At 41.0% G+C, this 17,935-nt stretch overlaps 1 protein-coding gene across 26 annotated transcripts in view; it reads left to right on the top strand.

The window, feature by feature from the left end:
* Nucleotides 1-17,935, top strand: part of LOC105212689 (basement membrane-specific heparan sulfate proteoglycan core protein) — a 134,914-nt gene that overhangs the window by 100,583 nt on the left and 16,396 nt on the right. For 13 of the 26 annotated variants that reach the window (XM_054231678.1, XM_054231693.1, XM_054231688.1 and 10 more), the window contains 22 exons: nucleotides 165-338; nucleotides 770-916; nucleotides 1,595-1,730; nucleotides 2,404-2,489; nucleotides 2,933-3,070; nucleotides 3,969-4,130; nucleotides 4,553-4,822; nucleotides 6,705-6,941; nucleotides 7,794-7,865; nucleotides 8,550-8,686; nucleotides 8,769-8,862; nucleotides 9,240-9,626; nucleotides 9,692-11,487; nucleotides 11,549-11,980; nucleotides 12,053-13,118; nucleotides 15,126-15,283; nucleotides 15,351-15,531; nucleotides 15,792-16,416; nucleotides 16,481-16,595; nucleotides 16,654-16,801; nucleotides 17,193-17,370; nucleotides 17,446-17,843. In XM_054231678.1, the coding sequence (XP_054087653.1) occupies nucleotides 165-338; nucleotides 770-916; nucleotides 1,595-1,730; nucleotides 2,404-2,489; nucleotides 2,933-3,070; nucleotides 3,969-4,130; nucleotides 4,553-4,822; nucleotides 6,705-6,941; nucleotides 7,794-7,865; nucleotides 8,550-8,686; nucleotides 8,769-8,862; nucleotides 9,240-9,626; nucleotides 9,692-11,487; nucleotides 11,549-11,980; nucleotides 12,053-13,118; nucleotides 15,126-15,283; nucleotides 15,351-15,531; nucleotides 15,792-16,416; nucleotides 16,481-16,595; nucleotides 16,654-16,801; nucleotides 17,193-17,370; nucleotides 17,446-17,843 (7,137 nt within the window). The remainder of the gene's footprint in view (nucleotides 1-164; nucleotides 339-769; nucleotides 917-1,594; nucleotides 1,731-2,403; nucleotides 2,490-2,932; nucleotides 3,071-3,968; nucleotides 4,131-4,552; nucleotides 4,823-6,704; nucleotides 6,942-7,793; nucleotides 7,866-8,549; nucleotides 8,687-8,768; nucleotides 8,863-9,239; nucleotides 9,627-9,691; nucleotides 11,488-11,548; nucleotides 11,981-12,052; nucleotides 13,119-15,125; nucleotides 15,284-15,350; nucleotides 15,532-15,791; nucleotides 16,417-16,480; nucleotides 16,596-16,653; nucleotides 16,802-17,192; nucleotides 17,371-17,445; nucleotides 17,844-17,935) is intronic. The other 13 variants (XM_054231689.1, XM_054231687.1, XM_054231695.1 and 10 more) reach the window with 8 other exon arrangements.

Here is a 17,935-nt window from a genome sequence, read left to right as displayed (position 1 = left end):
CTAACTCCAACTCTCTTGTTTTTCTGTGTTCTCTACTATTTATTCTCATTTGTGTTGTCTTGCCATTTCACTCAGTTAACCCATTAACCGATTTATACTCAACACAACTCTACTCAACTTTTACTATTTCGCTACTCAATTTTGTACTCATTCATCTATTGTAGATTTTCATGCTAAGTATAATAAGACGCGCATTGTGAATGAATGCCATAGCTTTCAGTATCAATGCGCCGATGGTATCTGCATTTCGGCCTACAAACGGTGCAACGGCATAACCGATTGTGTTGACGGTTCCGACGAAAATAATTGCCCGTTAAATTATGATGACTCAACTTACGGTATACTTAATAACTTAATTTTTCAAAATTCTTAAATTAAATTAAAAACCCTTTGAAATTTTTATTCCAACTTTTGTAAACAATATTAACCTCCCCACTTTGTATGCCAACAATCAGGCTTCAAATGCAAGCGCACAATTGAATTGGTTTAATTTTAGCAGAGATTAAGTCCACAATGCACTGCCCAAGCCCAAATCTAATTGAACCAGCAATGGTTTTGTACCTCTCTATTTTCGCATTGTTGCATTTTTTTTCGCGCAAAGCATGTTTTAAATATCTGACATACATTTGTATATATATATATCTCTTTCATGCAACATACCATATACACGCACACAATTACACATAAAAACCACCGTTTGCCTTGCGCTCAACACCCGTGTGAACTGTGCGTCGGCTCGATTCGTCTCGTTTTGTTTACCCGGCATTAGATTTCGAACCAGAGACCGCGCTCGGCGGATGCGATATCTACGAATTTGAGTGCGATTACTCGCGTTGTATACCGATTGAGAAGAAATGCGACGGTTATCCGGATTGCGATGACGAAACTGATGAATTAGAATGTCCGCCGTTTACAGGTACGAGTAAAAGTGAAGTCTGCGAAGACTCGATGTTTTCAACTACCATGCACCGTGAAAACTACTCAGCACAATTAACCACTTACAAGTTTAAAGACTAATGTAAAATATCGCTCTTGAAATGCCTTACGAATAACTAATACGTCTCCACATTTAAAATTCACTAAACTGAAAGTTCTCATCACGATTGAGAGAATATGTAGAGAGATTTTGTTGATTGCAATACCGCTAGACGGGTTTGCTGACCTCACTTTAGCGAATATGATTGAAAGTCACCAATACTGTCTTTATCTGCGCCTTGATGTATATATTCTCTCATTCGTGAGCTCCCCTCCCTAGCCCAAACGAGTGACAATCATCGGTCTAGTTGGGTCTTATTTCCAAATTAAACTCGAAAGATTTATAAAAAGAAGGAGTATACTCTTTCAAAGACGCACAACCAACTGATAAATAAAAATTAAAAAAAAGAACTAGTGCATTGATAATTCGGTGATTGAATCCTTCATTCAGTCATGCAAATGTCTTGTAAATACTCACAACAATTTCCTAAATAAATTTAGTCACAAATTCTAAATTCAGAAAATCACTAAAAGCATGTTATCCGCTTCTTTTGGAACTCATTTCATTTTTTAACATCTTTATTTTACTTCAAACATTCGTTGATTCATACATTCACAGAGCATTGCCACGAAAACGAATTCGAATGCGATGAAAATTATTGTATACTACGCGATCAACAATGCAACGGTGTAGTCAATTGCAATGATGGAACCGATGAACAAAATTGCACATTTTGTCGCGACAAAGCTTTTCTGTAAGAGAAAGATTTAGTAATTAACAGTGATATTTTTTGGATGCGCATTGAGGTTGGAAACAACAACTATAATGTGTGAAAAGAAAAATTAGTGATAGTAGCAAGTCGATATGTCAATTTCGTAAATTTGATAAGTCATTATCATAACCAAATGATTGATAGAAATTATTACAGAGTTATGTGAAAGCTCTTTAGATAAAAAGTAAAAGCTCTATAGAAAAAGCTTTCACCAAGTTACTAATAAATACTAAATCAATTATTGATAAAAATTAATATAGAGCTATTTGAAAGCTCTTTAGATAAAAAATGAAAGTTCTATAGAAAAGGCTGTCATATTTTAATTTGCGTTATCCAAACAGATTTAGAAAAATTTCATAAAATTCTCATCTTTTTTTACATTTGGTAAGCTTTCAAGCGAGCTTCTAACAAAAGCATAACAAAATTTTCAAATCAATGCCTATCCAAGAAATATTGCTGATTAATAAGCGTTGCGGAATATTTTATTAATGTAAAAATTCAACATTTTATGCGCGCACATCAACGTCATTACAACATATAACACAATCACATACATACACATCAAAACAACCATTTCACCACATGCAACATACATATCATCAACACAAACCATTGACATGCCGACAATCAAATTGCCTGCTTATTGGTCATGCAGCTGCCGCACCGGCGAATGCGTTTTGCCACAACTGCGCTGCAATGGCCACGCCGATTGCATCGATGCCAGCGATGAGCAGAATTGCGGTAAGTGAGCTGGATGTGAGCGTTGAGACGCCACCGAATTTCGACAAGTTGACGAGAGCAAAAACGTTCACTATTGATCTGGTTCAAAGCTGTTTAGTTCCTTAAAATGCTAACATTCTTTAACGCGTTACAACAAAAACACTTGTAGTAACTGTTTACTCGGCTATTTAACCACTCCTTTTTTCATTATTTTGCTTCTAAGCGAACTCTTTGCATGCGCTTCACTCAAATTTAGTATGTATTGTCCTATCGCTATATCCTTCAGCTTGCCATTTAAGTGTAGTCTATTAGTGTAGAAACGACAATTTTGAATTATTCACGTGAATTCTTAAGTCACCATACGATCATATTGTACTCTTCATTCGGAGTCAACTTTATATTTAAATTATGCAAACATTGTTTCATCTGTTCGCACGCAACAACAAATGTCTACAATGCTAAAGGACGAACAACAACAACAACAGAGAAAATCGATTGTCCAACACTGAAATTCCTGTGTAACAGCACCTGCGTCGATTGGAGTCTATATTGCAATGGTAAAATCGACTGTGACGACGGGCAGGATGAGAAAGACTGCGATGGTAACGAAACAAAAAAAACAAGAATTTGAGTTAAGAAGTGAATATTTGAGCAAAATTATGTTGGAAAACAAAATTCTCAAGCTTTTTCGTTAACAAACTTATCTAATACTTACTAATGTTCGATGATTTCCAAATGTTTTGCACCCCTCTGTCGTCAATACTTTTGAATTTTTTATATTATTTAAAAAAAATCTCTAAACTACCCCACTACTTTGATTGTCTCTCGCCAAATTATGTTGTTGTTTGAAATTCAAAAATGATATTTTACTTGAAAGCTTCCCGATGAGCTTTAAGCTTTCGGAAGTTTCCAAAAAAGTTGAAAATGCTTACTTGGTTTAGTTTCTTGTCCTTCAACTCACTTTTAAATATATATTTTATAAAAAAAAAAACTTTTACTTTATGAATACTTTAAAAGCTTTAAAAAAAGTTCTTTTCCATATTTTATAAAAAAAGCTTTTACTTTATGAATACTTTAAAAGCTTTAAAAAAAAGTTCTTTTCCAAATCAATTACACTCAAAAACTCTCATCTACTCTCTCACTGCTACTTCAACTCTCTCTTCATACATTTTGCTTATTTATTTACTTTTTATTTAATTTATCATTGTTTCTATATATGTAAATACATTTTTTATATATTTTTGTTTTTTTTTTTTAATTTCTCGTTTAATTTCATAAAAACTTCGCACCTCACATAACCGCACTTGTGTTCATTGTTCAATGTTTTTATATGGTTTCAACTCTTTCATCGTGTCATTTATGTTTCTGTAATGGAAAACCAAAATGTCATCCAAAAAACAATAACAAAAACACATTATATTTATTGTTAATGCTAACCACACACATTAAACGACAATTTCGACAATAACAACAACAATGTAAAACTGTATCATATCATAGAACATGAGAACGAATTAATAGCATATGTGTCGAATAAGACCTGCCAAGCCTACCAGTGGCAATGCGGCAACTACGAATGCATTAACAAAATTTACCTCTGCGACGGGCACGCCCATTGCACGGACGGATCGGACGAGTCGTCCAAGCAATGCAGTAAAAAGGGTAACAAATATAAACAAACTGAAAAAATTAAAATTTTCGAAATGTTTTAGCTGAATAACAAAATTGAAAAACAAAAAAAAAATATATTTTCTGGTTTCCGAGTTATATTAATTGATAATTAATTATATAAGTATATGTATATTTCTGCTTGTTATGTATTTATGTGAATTTATGTAAAAACTCAGTCTGTTTTGCCACCGACAAGCATTAATGAAAACCGTTCCATTTACAGCTCTACCATCCGATCCATATTAACAACTAATCCAAATCATTTTTACATTTCTCTGTCTCTTTCTCTCTCGTTGCGTAACTGAATATACTCATGCATATCGTAAAAAAAATGCTTTCCCACACCATAAACTTGTCACCACTCATAAACTTTGCTGCTTTTGAAAACTCCCGATCGCTACATACGACTATAGTTGCCACGCGCCACACTCCAGAGGATTGCACGGCCGAGCAGCACTTTTGCGACGACGAATGTCATTCGGGTTCGATACGTTGCAACAACGTCAGCGAGTGCACCGACGGCAGCGACGAGCTCAATTGTTCACCATATCCGACCGCACGCCCACGACCACTGCCCACCTACCCATGCCCGATACACACGTGCCCGAACGGCAAATGCTACTCGGAGAGCGAACGTTGCGATGGCTCACGCGACTGCGACGACGGTGCCGATGAGGCGAACTGTAAGTGCACACTGTTCCCGAGCGCTGCCGCTTGAGCTCGTGTGGAATAACTCAAGTACTTTAACTCGTATTTCTCGTAAACACCGTGTATAAAGTAGTATTTCTTCGTTTACCGTAAAATTGCACACAATTTGGCTTTGTTGAGAATTGGCATTGCACTATATGTAGGCAAATGAAGTCGTAAAATCAACTCGATCCATAAAAGAGTACGTGGACCGATGGCAACATCGTAACGCGCCAGCTGAAAAGCCTTCGAGCTCATCTGGAGCTTTCTAAATCCATATAATCCGTTTTGGAATTATCGAACACTGACTGTTCAAATATCCAAATAGCTAGCTACCAAAATACTGATAAATTATACCGTTTAAGGCACCACGAACCAACCTGCAGGTATAGTCTCGAAATAGTGAAAGTTTGAGTTGTTGTATTGTTTGTCTGTCTTGCCGAAATTGGGGGTCTCCTAGTTTTTAATAGACTGTAAGTTGAAAGTGTTTCAGAAAGAAATCTATTGACAGTTAGCAATACTACTACGAGTACTAGATCTAATGGACGTGTGAAGAAAGCGCATGTAGGAGACGACCTACAAGGATATACTAGCAAACAAAGCAAAATAGTTCTTAAAGACGCTGAACAGAACTCAAAACATGAAATATTACCGATTGGTTCCTTAGATGAATTCACTTTTTAGACTGTCTAATGTGAATTAGAAATAATACTCAATACCAAATTAGGGCTGTATTCTGTTCAACTTGGGTTCCTCACGAATGTTTCCACTTCTTTCCACGACTTCATTTGCTTAACCAAATTCGAAATTCCTTTCATTACGCGGCACATCACACTCATACTTATATGTATTTATATTAACACACCATCAAGCACTTATGTATGTGTGAGCGGCTTTTGTCATTATTCTAGAAGCACTTTGTAATAAGATTTCTCATCAGCATTTACATAAGTACTGTTATTCTTAATTATTGCTATGTAACTATGCATATTCGTATGCTTTGCGAGGCAGCAGATTTTCGAAAGATTCGATTCGAGCACTAATTACTTGCGTTTACCAATTACTTTGCCAAAAAACGAAAGGCTCGAAAGCCTTTCTACAATCTGCTGCACTCGTATTACTGCTGAGCGCCAAAAATTTATTTATGCTTCTTTCTTGCAACAACACGCAACAACTTGCAACATATTTTTAATCTATCTATTCACCTCTTAAAAAACAACAACAACAATTATTTTAATCGTTCGTAAGGCACCACCTGCAAGGAGAATGAGTTTCTCTGCTTTGATCGTCAGTACTGCATAAACGAGACGCAACGTTGCGACGGATACTACGATTGCAAAGATTTCTCCGACGAGCAAAATTGCATTGGTTAATACAAGCATTACATACAAATTCAATTACTTTGCTTGCATTTTGCTTGAACGATTTTATATTATTTTATCTAAATTTATATTTTATTTATAGCAAGTAATTATTCATTATTACAGTTATATACACTTTTTTTAATATTAAAAAATAATTATTTATACTTTATATTTAAGTTAGCATAATTGATTTGTTTGCAAATTATTTTGATCTCTCTCTCTCCCTTAGTTTAAGTCTAAGCGCATGCAAATTGTACCATTATTTCCCCCTAAAAACTTGTATCTGCCACCGCAAGCGGTCTAGCGCATGCTATACCGTTAGTCGTAGACGTTATTGTAAAAAAATTATTTATTTGTAAATTTTTGACTTTACGTTGCCCCAAATACTTAGCGGCAACTCGCTTTAGACAAGCGCATATTGATGAGTACCACCCTATACATACGTTTTTCTGCCACACAGCAAATGTCTGCGATCCAAACTAATTTCGTTTTGTTTCAATTCACTTTTGGTCAGGTTGCGCTTACAATCAGTTCCGCTGTAACAATGGTGACTGCGTTTCGGGCAACGCTCAGTGCAACAGTTATCGCGACTGCCGTGACGGTTCGGACGAGGAGCAATGTTCGGAGCCCGCCTATGGAGTGGCTTGCACCAGCTCGCAGTTCCGCTGCAACAATGGACAGTGCATTAATGCGGCGGCGCGTTGCGATGGCTACACCGATTGCGCGGACAGTTCCGATGAGACTTCGTGCAGTGAGTAGAATTTTTACAATACACGATTTATATATACATATATGTATGTCTTTTGATATATGTACATTCTCAAATACTTTACATACACACACACATAACGCCACATGTTTATATACATTAATCTACTCTACTCGTGCATACCTTCGTGCACCCATTCGTAAATGCGAATACAAACCGACACTTAGAATATCTGCGCGAACCGCAACTGGAGTTCGAGGGACCCAGCAAGGTGTGCGGCCCGCTAATGTACCGTTGTGAAAACGGGCCTTGTATACGTAACGCGTTGCGTTGTAACGGCGTTGTCGATTGCCCACTCGATATTAGCGATGAGCTAGACTGCAGTCCCAGTTCGAATGAAATTGCGCGTAAGTTTTGTTTTGGACGGTCATTTGCGGTGCAGGTGCAGCTCAAAGTCGCACAAACTAGTAGGCTCATATGAACAGATATTAACAACAACAAGCTCATATAGTGGCAGTACAGTGAGGTTGAATACTCTATATACTAATAATTTGGTTATGAATCCACAAACCGATGTAGAGCTAGAAGCTTGAGTTTGAGAAATGAGTATACATATACCAGTCTCGTTAACAAAAGGTATAGGTGGACACAAACGCTCTAATTTATCTACGCTTCTTTAAATCAGTACACAATCCAATAACTTGCGGTCAAAATTCCTGTTATCCGATCACACTGCCATTACTTTCAAACTCATTCACAGAACCACCTCCACCACCTTTTGGTCGTTCTCTCCACATAACTCATATCACACACATAGATAACTCATTAATACATTTATTATTTGAAGATCTACTTATTAAGTGTACGACTAATTCAAACTTTGCCTTTCAACAGGACCGCAGTACGCGCCCGCAGCTCCAGAACTCAACTTGAAGACCTACCCCGAAAGCCAGATTATTAAAGAAAGTGAGTAGTGAACTGTTTTTTTTTTTGCTGTAACGCAATTATTGAACTCATTTGCTTATACAAAATACCGTTATAATATCGTAGTGTCGTTAGCGTGAAGGTCTCGCAAACGCCTAAACCGACTTTTCATGTGTAGTATCTTCCCGCTTTCGTACACTTTCGATGCAATAAATACATATACTTTGAGTGTTTAGATTTGGAATAATTTTTGCTTTTTATACTATATTCCGTTTCTATTCCCCGAATTCGTTATTAAAAACATATAAATTCAAAAAAAATACAAAAAACTTAAACACAGGATATATTAAGGAGGGTAAGTTGGCTTTATTAATTAATGCTTAATTGAGTATGCAATAACGGCATACTTTTGCCGTATGAGACCCTGTACAAGTGGCCAACGCACGAAATGCCAACCGAATACAAATGCACTTTTGTATTCGTTTTGTAAATACAATTACACACACTCACATAAGTATACATATATAATGTTATAAATATGTAAATGCCTACCCTACTTGCAACAGTCTCCATGATCTAGTATTTACTATATACAATAGCTAGCCAAAAAGTGCCCACATTGTACCATATGAAACACAGTCGCACCGAATGCTAGACACCCACACCAAATACTCTCCCATCAAATCGTGTATTCTAATTCGATTTCTTCTTTAACATCCCGTTAAGGTCGCGAGGTTATCTTCCGTTGTCGTGACGAAGGCCCACAGCGCGCACGTGTCAAATGGACACGCCCTGGAGGTCGCCCCCTGCCGATCGGCTCACGAGACAATGGCGATGGGCGCTTGGAAATTCCCAACATCCGCGTAAGTAATCCCGACACATCATGTATCACTTAATTATTGCTGTTTTTTGTTTGAATAAAATTAATCTGTACATTTTCTTAAGGTTGAGGACTCTGGTCAATATATCTGTGAAGCTGCAGGCTTTCCCCGTCACGTATCTGGACAACAAGTAACCGTACACCTGACAGTGGAGAAATGTAAGTCACTACTTTTAGTACTTTTAGCCTTTAAGTAAACATAGATAAGTATTTGACCGCATTTACCCACGTTCGGACGCAGCGTGGAATGATAATAAATACCACATATCCTCACATAAGATCAGATATGGCACAGTACCTCACATTGGTACAGAATTTTTCGGTCTAGGTACGGTTTCCTGAAGTATTCGTTTGTTATTTGCCCTAAAAACGCCTCTTTTTATCTGCTTTAATCATCTATTTTTAAATAACCTTTCACATTTCTTAATACTGGACTTCATATTCCAAAAAATGCGCCGGTAAACATAACTCCACACACATAAACCAGCGATTTATGGTAATTTTATCTAACAACGTCTCCCTTACTTGTTCCACAGTGAATCCCGACAACGAACGTCCACCAACAGCTTGCCGCGCCTATCAGGCCACCTGCCGTGACAACACATGTATCGATAAATCACAAATTTGCGACGGTACTCCGCACTGTGCGGACGGTTCCGATGAGGAGAGCTGTAGTCACGGTCTCAAGTGCCAGCCCAATCAGTTTATGTGCCGCAACTCGCGTTGTATTGATCGCATCTGGCGTTGTGACGGCGAGGATGATTGCTTCGATAATTCCGATGAGGACAGTTGCGACCCTGAACCAAGTGGTGCTCCATGTCGCTACGATGAATTCCAATGTCGCAGCGGCCATTGCATTCCCAAGAACTTCCAATGTGATGACACAAATGATTGTATGGATGGTAGCGATGAAATCGGCTGCAGTAAGTCCTCAAAACCTTATATTTGCCTATCATTTAACTATAACGTTATATTCTATTATTTTCAGTGGCTCCTGCTCCAATTCGACCACCGCCTCCATATGTTCGTTTGCAATCGGGCGATCCCTTGAATATTACCTGTGTGGGTACCGGTGTGCCAGTGCCTCTCATCGTTTGGCGTCTGAACTGGGGTCACGTACCTGAAAAGTGTATCTCGAAGAATTATGGTGGCACAGCAACACTATATTGCCCCAATATGGAATCAGTTGACCAAGGCGCATACTCTTGCGAAATACTCAATCCGAAAGGTCGCATTTTCGTTACACCTGACACACAAGTGACAGTCGTCTCTGAACCAAATTTGGATGTCTGCCCATCTGGCTTCTTCAATATGCTCGCTCGCAGTCCAACTGATTGCATCGACTGTTTCTGCTTTGGCATAACCAAGAATTGCAAGAGTGCCAATCTCTACAATTTTGCCATCCAACCACCAATTTCTTCACACAAGGTCAAGAACGTAGAATTAAATGCATATGGCGACATTATCATCAACGAGGTACCAGTTCCCAATATCCTCCTCCGTCATCATGGCGTACAATTCCGTGCATCCGATGTCGGTTATAACAACCGTGAACAGCCATACTTGGCACTGCCTAATGAGTATATGGGCAACCAGTTAAAATCGTATGGTGGCTATCTGCGCTATGAAGTCAACTATATTGGCAACGGTCGCTCCAACAAGGCACCTGATGTTATAATCACTGGCAATGGTCTTACACTCACACAGCGCGTGCTCAACCAGCCCGAACCCAATGTGAATAACAACGTTGCTGTACAATTCAGTCCCGGTAATTGGTACAAAACTGATGGACGCCGTGCCACACGTGGGGAGGTCATGATGGTTCTAGCTAATGTGGACAACATTCTCATTCGTTTGAGCTATGTTGATGTCACCGAGCGTGAGGTAGAGCTTACAAACATTGTTATGGACTCGGCTGGTCTTGAGGATCAAGGTTTAGGCTCGGCTTCATTGGTCGAGAAATGTGCGTGCCCATCTGGCTATGTTGGTGACTCCTGCGAATCTTGTGCCCCTGGTTACGTACGTGAGAAATACGGGCCTTGGTTGGGTCGCTGTGTACCTTTCGTACCAGAACCTTGCCAACCAGGTACCTATGGCGACCCAGCTCGTGGTTTACCTTGTCGCCCATGCCCATGCCCACAAACTGGTTCAAGCAACTTTGCCAGTGGCTGTCAGTTGAGTCCCGATAATGACGTAACTTGTAACTGCAATGAGGGATACACAGGCAGACGCTGTGAGATTTGTGCGGATGGCTATCAAGGCAATCCACTGATTCCAGGCGGCAGTTGCCATCCAATTCCAGAGAGCACCTGCAATGCTGAAGGCACTTACTATCCACATCCCAACGGCACATGTGAGTGCAAGCCGCTAGTTACCGGCCCACGTTGTGACACCTGTGCTCCAGAATCCTTCCATTTGAACAGTTTCACATACACCGGCTGCATTGAATGCTTCTGCAGCGGTCTGACAAAACAATGTTCCAGCAGCAGTTGGTACCGCGATCAGATTTCTTCAAGCTTTGGACGTTCAGGCGCCCCACATGGTTTCGCGTTGATTCGTGACTATAAGGCCGAACAGCCATCTCAAGTTAGTTTCCAACAATATAATAGCGCTCTGACATTCTCCCAACAGTCGTCCCCCGATCCACTATATTGGAGTCTACCAGCACCATTCCTTGGTGACAAGATCTCCGCCTATGGTGGCAAATTATCCTATAACCTCAGCTACAACCCACTGCCAGGTGGACTTATGTCCCGTAACACAGCTCCCGATGTTGTCATTACGGTAAGTAAAATTATAGGGAAATTGCTCCATAAAACTAAATAATTTACTATAATATCTTTAGGGTGAAGATATAACGATTATTCACTACCGTAAAGCCGGTGTGAACCCCAATCAACCCAGTTCGTACTCCGTGCCGATGATTGAAAGCGCCTGGCAACGACCTGACGGACAAGTGGTCAACCGTGAACACTTGCTGATGGCACTTTCGAAAATTGATGCGATCTACATCAAGGCCACCTACACCACCAGCACCAAAGACGGCCAGTTGACGCAAGTTTCATTGGACATTGCCACAAAGAATAATATCGGAACTCAGCGAGCCTACGAAGTGGAAGAATGCCGCTGCCCAGTTGGCTATATTGGATTATCTTGTGAACGTTGTGCGCCTGGCTATAAACGCGTCACCGAAGAAGGACTTTACTTAGGCGTTTGCGCACCGTGCGAATGCAATGGCCACTCAGATCAATGTGACGCCGAAACCGGCACATGTATTGTAAGTTAACCATTCATTGATACATTAAAAGATTTAATAAATGTTTTGATTTTTTTTTTTTTTCAAACATAGAATTGTGAACACAATACCGCTGGTGAATTCTGCGATCGCTGTGCTCCAGGTTACAGCGGCAATGCCTCTGGTGGGCAACCAAACGACTGCTCACCTGATTACGGCCAACCAGCCCCCGGCAACCAGACAATTGAATGCGCCTACTGCAACCGTGACGGTACCGCCTCTTGCAGTGGCAACTATTGCGCCTGCAAACCCAATGTCGTCGGTCAATACTGTGATCAGTGCCGATCGGGCACTTATGGTCTATCAGAGCGCAATCCTGATGGCTGCGAGGAGTGTTATTGCTCTGGCAAGAGCACAAAGTGCAACTCGGCTGTTTTGTACCGCCAACTTATACCTGTCGATTTCATCCTCTCCAATCCGCTGCTCACTGATGAAGAGGGTAGCATAGTAGATGAGGAAAATATAAGCTTTGACCTACCAACAAACATGTACACCTACAACTACATCTCATATACACAAAAGTACTGGAGTATACGCGGTTCAGTGCTGGGCAACCAACTCTACTCATATGGCGGGCATCTGTCATATAAGCTGGATGTAGAGAGTTACGGTGATAGTGTTTCCGGTAGTGATGTTATACTCATTGGTAACGGCATGAAATTGGTCTGGTCCAGACCAAGCGAGGAGCAAGACAATAGCGAATATCGTGTACGCTTGCATGAAGACGAAAATTGGCAACGCAAGGAGTTCGGCCGCTCTGTAAATGCCGGGCGTTTGGACTTCATGAGCGTGCTATCCAACTTGGAGCACATTCTTATACGCGCCACACCCAAGATACCAACCACACGCACAAGCATACGCGACGTAATACTGGAATCGGCCGTCGAACATCGCACACCCGATGCACAGCAAGCCATCGAAGTGGAAGTCTGCGCCTGTCCGGCCGGCTATGCGGGTACCTCCTGCGAGTCGTGCGAACCGCTGTATTACAAGGACAACTACGGCAGATGCGTCTCCTGCCCTTGCCGTGAAGACACCACCGACTCCTGTTTACTGCACAACGGCGAAGTGAACTGCAGATGCAAACCGGGTTACTCCGGTCAACAATGTCAGATAGATGGTAAGTAAACGGCAACCAAAAACACCAAAGAAAAACCGCAAAACTGTTGTTTGACTTAAGTACGTCTTTCACAAATATCGCGAGCATTGGTCAATGATAACAAAAAAACAGCTGTGCTTAAGAGAAGACGTACCAACTGCACCTACACACACAGTTCCACTCACCACAGCTCATTTACACAAGCGTCGATTTGTGCATAGCCATGCTTAAACATATTCATAATCTATATGTATGTGCATACATACATACGAATTAATGCCCGCGTTAAGTACATTATAAACAAAATATTCTTCCTTTTCTCCCCCCACTTATGCAAAATGAAAAGTTAAAAACAACGAAACCGAGAGCACTGACAAGTCAACGCTCATTGATAAACCGGATACTTTAGTGCGCGAATCGTGCAATAGTGACTATCGCGTGGAGCTAATGCCCAATGAGACTTTCGCCCCCAATGAAACACTGCAGTTGTACAAGGGTAACCGAAAAATAGGGAACGTGACGAAACTGCGTAACGATAGCAATCGAGGTTCGCACAAACCACTTTAATACAATCGTTTGCTCTTAGAAATTGTTTGGTAGTGTCTTTGGCTCTAGACCTTTCGTGTTTGGCAAAGGAATAGTTTGGTAGTCACTACCCCAGTAGTGTCGGGTTAGTTCCTACTGTGTTGAAAAATACTTTGCCATTTCTACTATTTATACTGTAAAAACCCGTTGGCATAAAGGATGGTCCATATAATGCGACTTTTCAATTACTCATTACATATACAGTTGTTCTGACTGTGGCAGGAATAATTTTGGTCGCAAAACGATGCGCTTGGAAGGCATTGGAATCGGTAATCGTGTTAACCACCATCAATTAGGCTCCGCAGAGTCTTGATCTGGTGCCGTTTAAAATTTTCTGTTTGGTCACAATCCGCTCAAATATAACTTTCTCAAAACAAATATCGCGACAGCTTCTCTTCAGCTATATCCGTCAATGAGAACGTGTTTCATAAAATCAATAGCTTTTTACTTGTAATTTATTTTAATTCTGAAAGAAGTACGCAGAATGTGGACCAGCCTGTACATGCGTAATTGCAGAACTTACAACATAAGTAATTGGTAATTTTGTGTCTATAAATGTTTCCTCCTACTGTTAGACTCGATTTGTGGTCATAGGCTACCAAGTATCGATTAGTAGTAGTCGGTATGGATGAATGACTTAGTTGATAACTTTGAACATAACGTACCATATATACTCGTACATACAAATATACTATTAGACTCGCCTTAGTACGTGTTCTATGTGTTCTATGAATTTCAAACGAAATATACCTACAATATGTAGGCCTCAAGGAGTTCCAACCCGTTGTGAGTTCCAAGTGTTTGTAGGCAAAACAACAAATAGTAAACATAACACTGATACACCCGATCCCAGTTAATCCAGTAGTGCAATTATAACACTTATCTTTACAACAAAGCTTCTACTACCCAACCCAAGCAATCCTGCGTTGAAAAATCACACTAGCTACAAGTTTAGAATAAATAATAACAATTACTCAGCCGTTACTTACACTACACACTCACACACAAATGTATTGGAATACGCTTCACTTGTAGCGAGATCCACTTTCACAGACTTTCATATTGTTCGAACTTTTGCATTTCTTTAGAATAGCTACTTTGTTTAACCGTAGAACGCTTACAATGTTTGATACATAGCGGTATGTTGGGGCAGCAAGAGCCGAAACCAAATCACCACATCAAAATGCCTTCGCTGAGCAATCGAAATTCATATTGTCCAGTGGTGTGTGGCAATTTCCGTTTTGTTTCTTGCTGAAATCCAACAAACCAACAACAAAAAGTGTCACTAATCTATTTGTTTTGGTGGGTTGGTGAGCTTGTCGTTAGAGTTGTTCAACTTTTACGCCTTGCTCGCCTGCGCCTAGTTTATTATATGTGATCCTCCAGTATTACCAAGTCTTTTACCAAAATGAACCTTAACCTTTGTCTTGACCCACGCTGCAGATGGCTACAACCGTCCAGAGCCACCAAGGCCGGTGCCGCAACAACGGCCCGATTATCTAACGAAGATCACCGTCTCGATTGCGCCGCCTGAAATCAGCATCATACCGATCGGTGGCTCATTGACGTTGTCCTGCTCCGGCAAAATGGCTTGGAATGGCGTAAGTATCCTACTTTATTTCCATTTAACTCTGAAGTATCATTAAACCGTTGGTTTCCGTTCCGCAGGTGCCCGTTTTAGTGTCATGGTTCAAACAGGGCGGTCGCCTGCCTAACAGCGCCGAGGAGGATGGCGGCGTATTGCGCTTATATAATTTACAAATCTATGACTCCGGTGTGTACGTCTGTCGTGCAGTGAATAATGAGACGAAACGCGTTTTTGAAGATCAGGTATCCATTACCATAACAGGTGAGTGTAAGCGCAGTAAACGTGTGTATTTTATTCGTTAATTAATGTTATTTGGAAAGCATAATTATATATCAAAATTCTATTAAAACGCTTGCAAAATAATGGTTGCAGCATACGCAAGTGAAATGTTGGCTCGTTACGGTAATATAATCTGTTACGTTCTGAGTGATTCTTTGCAAGCCCCGAGCACATCAAAGCTTTTACCAAACTCACCAAATATTATTATTTTCTACTTTTTCTCATTTGTGTTGACATCACAGAGGATTCACAACGAACACCGCCTCAGATCATCAACTTGCCGCAAGTGGTCACATTCGAAGAATACCAACGCAATGAAATCTACTGCGAGGTGAGTGGATATCCAACACCTGCCGTCACATGGACCCGTGTCGATGGACGTATGTCGCCTGAAGCGCGAACGGAAGATACACGCTTAATCTTTGAGGCGCCACGCAAATCTGACGAAGGCAATTACCGCTGTGAGGCCTCCAACGAAATGGGAAACGATCAGAAGTACACACAGATTTATGTACGCATCGCGCCACCAGTAGCACCACAGCCACCTCGCGAACTTATTTACATTGACCCGCCTTCATATACCGGCGAGGCGGGACGTCCTGTACGTCTCACCTGCCAACCGACTACATCTATCTCGCTCACCTATCAGTGGAACAAAGACGGTTATCCACTGTATCGCCAACGTAATATCATCATCAATGGAAATGTCATTGAAATACGTGACTCCACGCCACGCGATTCCGGTCTCTATACTTGCATCGGCATTGATTTGCGCGGTCGACGCAACTACACGAATGATGCACAAGTATTGATCGAAGAGAGTGGCGGACCGGGACCGGGACCGTATCCAGGACCACAACCGGGCACGTAAGTGATATACGTAGAAATGTTTCGGTGGGATTTGTTATAATACTTTGACCTTGTATTGCAGTATCGAGCCCACTGTAAAACGCTTGCCAGATCAAAACCGCATCATACAAGGACAAGATTTCTCCATCACCTGTGAGGCCACCGGCTCGCCGTACCCCAGCATAAAATGGACCAAGGTAATACAAGGTGTAAAGAGACAGCAAACCTGATTGCTAACTCTGCTCTCTGTTCCAGGTTCACGAAGCGCTTGGTGACAATGTACAGCAATCCGGCAACGTTCTGCGCATTATTAATGCGCGTCCTGACAACCGCGGCATGTACGTGTGTGTCGCCGAGAGTATTGCGGGCTCTGATGAATCGAACACTATTATCGACGTTGAACGTAAGTACAGCAAATCCCATGAAACACAAATTAACTTGTTTAAACTCGAAACCGACACGAACCACTCCACCATACTACACAATCCAAGACAAAGTCTAACGACTGTTTAATAAGTAAAATTTACCCGTGGCTGGTAAGCGGAAAATTATAAACTAACTTGATTTATTCTTCTATACGATTTCTCTCTTTCTCTTCTCCTCCCTTACGTTTTATTTATCGCATTCCGATTTAAAATTTGTGATTTTTGTGATTCCACTTTTTTTTATAATTTTCTACTGCATTTTTGTATCCGAAATGCAAGTTTACAAGAAAGGAGTCGGTAATAAGAACGTCCCAAACCACTTGCTCCTTATTTTAATATGTACAACAACAATGATTTGCTTGATTGCAGCACGAGAAAGCCCCACCGTAGACGTTCACCCGCCCGGTCCGCAATCGGTCACAGTGGGCACGGAAGCTATGCTTTACTGCAGTGCAAATGGTATTCCCGATCCCAGTGTACAGTGGCGCCGCGTGGATGGCAAACCCCTATCGCCGCGCTGTCAGGAAATCAGCCCCGGTTACATAATGTAATGTGCCACATGCAATTAACTCAATTAGACATAGTATCAGAAACTAATGTTTTTTTTTCACATTTGCAACAGGATTCGTGAAATTCAATTGGAAGACTCCGGCGATTACGAATGTGTCGCGCAGAACGATGTGGGACGTGTGACCGCTGTGCAGAAGGTAATCGTTATGCTGGCACCCGTAATCACACTTGAGCCAAATGTTGAATATTTGAGCTTAACTGAAGGTGATGATTTCAAAGTGACTTGCAGCGCTACTGGCGTACCCAGTCCCATCGTTCAGTGGGTAGCTGAGGACACCGAGTTTGACCGCAGTTTCCCACCCAGCACGCAGTACAACCAAGCCTTCCTGGAGAAGTACCGTGTCGACCGCAATGACGCCAAAACATACAAGTGCATAGCGAGCAATGAAGCTGGCACCGCTGAGAGCTCAGTGACCGTAGATATACGCCCACGTCGCGGCGATGCACCAAGTAAGTTGAACTACAGACGTAATAAGACCCACTTTTATGCCGAGTAAATCATTATCGATTCCTTCGTTCTTGTTTCTTTTTCACTACCCACA

Source organism: Zeugodacus cucurbitae, chromosome 5 (assembly GCF_028554725.1).
Source record: "Zeugodacus cucurbitae isolate PBARC_wt_2022May chromosome 5, idZeuCucr1.2, whole genome shotgun sequence".
Lineage (NCBI taxonomy): Eukaryota > Metazoa > Arthropoda > Insecta > Diptera > Tephritidae > Zeugodacus > Zeugodacus cucurbitae.
Note: the sequence above shows the minus strand (reverse complement) of the source record. Positions and strands in the feature narration are given on the sequence as shown.